At 25.0% G+C, this 6,697-nt stretch overlaps 1 protein-coding gene across 1 annotated transcript; it reads left to right on the plus strand.

Moving 5' to 3' along the window:
• The first annotated feature begins 633 nt into the window (after window positions 1-633).
• On the plus strand, window positions 634-1,742 carry LOC108561545 (golgin subfamily A member 7). Its single transcript, XM_017919530.1, has 3 exons — window positions 634-946; window positions 1,002-1,154; window positions 1,214-1,742. The coding sequence occupies exons 1-3, from the start codon at window positions 797-799 to the stop codon at window positions 1,352-1,354; spliced, it is 444 nt and encodes a 147-aa protein (XP_017775019.1). The 5' UTR covers window positions 634-796; the 3' UTR covers window positions 1,355-1,742.
• The last annotated feature ends 4,955 nt before the right edge of the window (window positions 1,743-6,697 follow it).

The raw sequence follows: 6,697 nt of genomic DNA on the forward strand, positions 1-6,697 counted from the left end.
TGTTGGAAAGGTGAAACATTTAGCTTTAATTTGTATGTAAGATGATGTAATTGTCTTCAGTGGTTCTCAAGTAATTCACTAAAACATAAAAAATCGTTGTTTCTCGGTTTACTATAAGGTTACTATAAGAAATCCTTGTATCAATAAGAAATACTAAAGAAATCAATGAAACATCAGTAATCAACATAAAAATCCTATAGAAATCAATGAAAAATCCTATAGAAATTAATAAGAAATCGTATAAAAACGATAATAAAATAATGTTATTAATATTATTTAATTATTACGTAATTTAATAAATGTACTCAGAATTGAACGATATAATAAACTCTATTTTTAATCTATCATCTTCTGAGTACTAAACGAATTATAAATGAGTTTACTTAAATTCTTAGGTGATGAGAAAATGATTAATTATAGATTTAGGGGTAGTTCATTTAGAAATATTTGAAATTTTCAATAACTTTTGATATAAGTTTAAAAAATTGTGTACTGCACTTTAATAATAATTAATCTCTTGATTACGATGTTGAATTTACTATAAATAGTCTTTAGATGTATTTATATGTGGAATGCAGTCGAATAGATCAAAGTGCAGCAGTAGTTCAAAAGTCGTTGTTATATGACCAACTTCACGTACATAACCTATTTTATCATAATTTTTGACCTGTGACGACATTTCTGCTGTCATTTCCACCTACAACATAAACATGATCTGCTAGCCAAAACCAGAATAGAAGAACTGCATGAATTTTACTGTTATTTTAATGAGAAATTAGTGATCAAGAGGTGCAACATGAGCAACCACCATAACAATGGCTCGAGGGCAAGTGAGACGGAGCAGATGGCTCCATCTCAGTGCTTGAAGGTGTTCATCCAGAGAGACTACAGCGAGGGAACAGTAGTCAAATTCCAAACAAGATTCCCACAAGAATTGGAAGGACGGGTACAGAATTCCAATTGGACATTCAATCATCATAATCTATTATGTATTATTGCAGATAAATCGGGAAGATTTTGAGCACACAATAAACACACTGAATGGACACTTCGCTGAGGCTGAGAAGGCTTCGTGCTCGACGTACTGTGAGGGCTGCTTAGCTTGCATCACAGCTTATCTAATATATGTTTGCAAAGAGACGCATTATGAAAAGGTTTGTTGAATAAACAAATCTAATATTAATTTAATTGTTTTAAATTTGTTTGGTTTTAGTGTTTGAGGAAAGTTTCCAAGTTTATTGCTGAAGAGAATGAGAGGATTTATCACCCGAAAGGTCTGATAGTCACAGACCCTAGCCTGCGTGGCTTAAGGGTGTTAGAGATCAGCTGCTTGGATCGACCACCCAATGCATGACTCACATTATCCCACTCCACGCAGGAGTTCTTCATGTGAACAAATCCGATACAAATCAGTGCATTTCTCCATACACACTAAACAGGAAATCTTGGCATTTGTTTTGTTACAGAAACAAGGCTACTCATTTTATCATATCTAAGGATAATTTTATACGTCAACTGATTTTATTATATTTACAACTTATACTATAGGTTCTTATATACTGTAGATATATATTATATATATATAAAGAATGGGTTAAACCCACTCGAGGAAGAAGCAAGGGAAAAAACTTATAATAATAACGTAAAGTGGAAATGGTGTTGGATGTGTTAGCATTTAGTTTATAAACAAAAGTTACTTTATAAGACGAAACGTTTTTCTTTTTAAATTATTATTATTGAAATGGAACTAAAATAACAAAAAAAAACATGTTGTATTACTGCCAAAAATAAGATGAAATTAATAATAATAATTGAAAAAGAAAAGCAAACTTGTAATAATAGTTGAGTTGAGGGTTTTTTTTTGGAGATTTTCCAATAGTTTTCTACAATGTTTTGTATTTTTCGAGCAGTTCAAATTGTACATAGGATTATATTAATCGTGGAAACGGCATGAAATAAAAAACAAACAAACAAAAGGAAAGCAGAAACAGAAGAAGAAAAAACAAAAAAGAAACGTATACATGTAATATATTTATTTTGATTTAGTCTGTAGATAGTAGACCAAATATATTTTTTATTTATTACGGAGATTATGAGATGCGAAAAAAAAAAAAAACGGAAACTACCTACATTTATTATAAACTATTACTACTATTAATTAGTGTATTATTATTAACAAGTTTTTTTTTGTTTTGTTGTAATTAATATTCTTTCTGGTTGTAAAAGTTGTATGTACATTTAACAACATATGTTTTAAAGTGAGAAGTAAATTTTATTTTAAAAAAATCATAATTCGTTTTAATTATTTTTTTTCCTATCCCTTTTTTTAATAGTTTTATTAATTATTATTAATTTTTTTAAATGTTTTTTTTTTACTTATATTTTGAAAACAATAGTTAATTTGGATTTGTTACATTGAGAGTTTATTAGATTGTAAAGTTTATTTAGAGAAAAAAAAAGTTTCTTTTCCTTTTTCTTACTTTTACCCAATTATTATTAACCTTTGTAACCTTATGAAGTTTAAAAGTTCTAATATGAAATGATTAATTTGAAATCAACATTTTGGTTGAAATTCTTGTGGATTTATCATGTATTCAAGTGAGAAGTAAATTTTATGTAAAGACAAATTTTGTTTTAAGTTTTAATCAATTATTTTCCAGTTTTATGTTTTTATTTTTCTTATGTTTTACTAAATTATTTTAATCTTTGCAGGTTTATATAAGAATATTTATAAGTTCTAATATGAAATCAACATTTTTGTTGAATTTCTTGTGGTTTTATCATGTATTCAAGTGAGAAGTATTTTTTTTGTAAAGAAAAATTACGTTTGCTTTTTTCTTAAATTTTACTCTATTATTCTAACTTTGCAGTCTTATATAAGCATATTCATAAGTTCTAATATGAAATGATTAATTTGTAATCAATATTTTGGTTGAAATTCATGTGGATTTATCATAAATTCAAGTGAGAAGTAAATTTTATGTAAACAAGTTGAACACATTTCTTTCCTATTTTTTTAAGTTTTACTCTATTATTCTATTTTTGCAGTTATATATAAGCATGTTCATAAGTTCTAATATGAAATGATTAATTTGTAATTAATATTTTGGTTGAAATTCATGTGGATTTATCATGAATTAAAGTGAAAAGTAAATTTTATGTTAAACAGGCGAAAAACATTTCTTTAGGTTTTCTGAATTATTTTTATCTTTGCAGTCGTAAATAAGTATTTTTATAAGTTTTAATATGGAATTATTTATTTGCAATCAATATTTAGGTTGAAAATCATGTTGATTTAACATGAATTAAAGTGAGAACTAAATTTTATGTAAACAAGTCAAACATATTTCTTTCCATTTTTCTTAAGTTTTACTCAATTGTTCAATCTTTGTAGCCTTATATAAGAATGTTCATAAGTTCTAGTATGAAATTTTTAATTTATAATGAATATTTTGGTTGAAATTCATATGGATTTAACATAAATAAAAGTGAGAACTATTGTATATAAAGAAAAATTACGTTTTCTTAAGGTTTACTAAACTATTTTTATCTTTTCAGTCGTAAATAAGTATTTTTATAAATTCTAACATGAAATGATTAATTTGTAATGAATATTTTGGTTGAAATTCATGTGGATTTATCATGAATTAAAGTGAGAAGTAAATTTTATGTAAAGAAAAATTACGTTTCCCTTTTTCATAAGTTGTACTCAATTATTTTTATCTTTGCAGACTTATATAAGCATATTTATAAGTTCTAATATAAAATCAACATTTTTGTTGAATTTCTTGTAGATTTATCATGTATTCAAGTGAAAAGTAAATTTTATGTAAAAAAAAATTAAGTTTCTTTTTTTCTTAAGTTTTACTTAATTATTTTTATTTTTGTAGCCTTATATAAGCATATTTTAAGTTCTAATATGAAATCAATAATTTGGTTGAAATTGATGCGGATTTATAATGAATTTAAGTGAGAAATATTTTTTTTGTAAAGAAAAATTACGTCTCCTTTTTTTCTTAAGTTTTACTCAATTATTTTATCTTTGCAGCCTTATATAAACACATTAAATATTCTAACATGAAATAAAAAATTTAATTATTTTTACAAATATTAAGGTTTATTGAAGAAACAAATAATTAATTTATAAAATATTGAAATATGTTTAAATAACTGACTAATTATGTTAATTCAAAAAGTTTTATAATTAATAATTAAAATTTTGAAAGAAAAAAATTGACAATTTGGATTTGCAATTTATTTATAAGATGTAAATAAACATAAAATTTAACGAAATTTGAAAAAAATAAAATAAATATATTAAAGTAATTAACAAAAGAAGAATTTGAATTATACATTTCACATTAAAATTGACTAATTACGCAAAAAAAAATATAAAAGCAATTCAAATAAAGACAAATAAGTTAAAGAGAAAGTTTTTGATATTTAAGAAAATGCAATTTTTCATTCATGAATTATCATTTCTGTCATTGGATTTTCCTTCATAAATCAACAAGATTTATTTCATCATAAATCAAGAAAATTCATTTCTGAATTTTCTTAACAAGAATATACAATTTCTAACTATAAATGAAAAACAAAATCATTTGCGTATAAATTCCAGAAAATTTCGAGAATGAAGACAAATAAATCAAAGTTTTATTAATTGTAAAGTTTCAATATTTCTCAATTTCATAGAATTGTAAACAAATATAGAATTTAACGAAATTTATCAGAAAAATTAATTTTAAATAATTGAAAATTTGGTATTATTAAATTATTTAGATTGTAACATCATAGATGTCGCTTAAATCAAATATTGTTGTTATTCTTATTTTCAAGTAATCACGTAATCCTACTTTGTCCTCGATACATATTACATAATATTTAGAAGGAAAATAGAAAAAAAAGATTAAGAAAAATAAAACGTAAAGAAAATTTATGGACTGTTTTTATCACTCAATTAAATTGAAAATCACCCAATGAAATTTTGTCCTCTGTACTTTCGTAAATAAATTTTCAAAAAAATATATATCAAAATGTATCAAAAATGTAAAAAAAATATGAAAATTATGGAATTGGCAAAAAAAAATCTTTAATAATTTCCCATTAAGTTTTATGAATGCCAATACATAATTATTTATATTTCTAACAAAAATAGAGAAACAAAATTACCTTAAGAAAAAAAATGTAATGACTTCATTGTAACAGAATGATGATGTTTCTCTAATGAAGTTAATAATAAAAAAAAAACAACTGTATTTTGTTTGAAATGTTGTATTGTTTGTATGTATGATTGTGTCTTTTTAGTGGGTGGTAAATTGCTGAAATGGTAACTGGAGCGTGAATAATCGGTTGCGTATTTCGGTGTTTCATCGAATTTTAACGAACTTTTTTATGCGTCTGGCCGAGGCTTTTACGAGCGTTTGCCTTCCTTCCCACCATCCAGTTCGGAGACTGCCGTAAAGTCTTCTATTTGGAAATCGGATGAAAAGTTTACAATTGAAATACTTTACATATATTATCATAATTTTTCGAATTTTTTCATCGCTCTCATCATTTTTATATAGATATATTTAAATAAATCACAATAAAAAATGCAATATTTCATTAATATTAAGTTTCTAGTCTCTATTTCGTATTCTTTTTTTATGTAAAGGTTAAAATTTTTAATATTCAATATGTTATGTCAATAACAAAAAAATAATTTTGTATTTAGTTTTCATTAATCCTTAACAGATGTAGAAAATAATAATTTTAGACTATTAATATTTGAAAAGGATGTGTAAATAAAGGAAATTAAATGATTGGAAAAAATCGTGCTGAGAATGGAATAAATACATCATCGATTTATCATAATCTTTGTACTAACAGGAAAGCCCACGAAATGCGGAATCCGAAGAGTGCACCTTTCACGTTTATACATAGCAACGAGAAGGAAAATTTTCCATACGCTCTCTTTTATTTTTCCTTATTCTTGTTTTTCCTCCACTCATTTAATAATAACCAATGAAAGTATGAAAGTTTCCTTTACTATTCATTAAAAAGTTGTTTTTTTTTTATATGATTTGGTTGGTTATTGTTAAAACAGTACAGGAATACCTCGCACAGTGCTGCTTCAATCAGTCCGGATTTGTTATAATCTACTGTTCGAAAATTTGCCAACTAAATGTTAATTGATCAAAATTTAAAAAAAAAACATCACTTTTTTTTGTATGTATTTAATTCCTCGGTTAGTCCGGTTTCAAACAGTCAGGGATTTTGTTGACTGATTCAAAAATAACCGATTGAATCATATAAAAAAGCAATTTTTCAGTGAATAATAGAAATGTATTCACACGAATAAATTTAATTTAATTTTCATTGAAAATGTTCGTTTTTTTTATATGATTTGACGGTTATTGTTAAAATAGTACAGGAACACCTCACACAGTGCGGCTTTGATCAGTCCGGATTCGCTGTAGTCTACAGTTCGAAAATTTCCAAAGTAAATGTTAATTGATCAAAATTTAATAAAATCATCACTTTTTTTGTATGTATTTAATTCCTCGATTAGTCTGGTTTCAAATAGTCCGGGATTTTGTTGACTGTTATACTTGATTCAACATTAACCAATTGAATCATATAAAAAATGAAATTTTTCAGTGAATAATAGAAATGTATAAACACGAATAAATTTAGATGTTTATCCAGTAAAAAC

The sequence above is a fragment of the Nicrophorus vespilloides genome, unplaced genomic scaffold, assembly GCF_001412225.1.
Source record: "Nicrophorus vespilloides isolate i.1.1-1 unplaced genomic scaffold, Nicve_v1.0, whole genome shotgun sequence".
Taxonomy (NCBI): Eukaryota; Metazoa; Arthropoda; class Insecta; order Coleoptera; family Silphidae; genus Nicrophorus; species Nicrophorus vespilloides.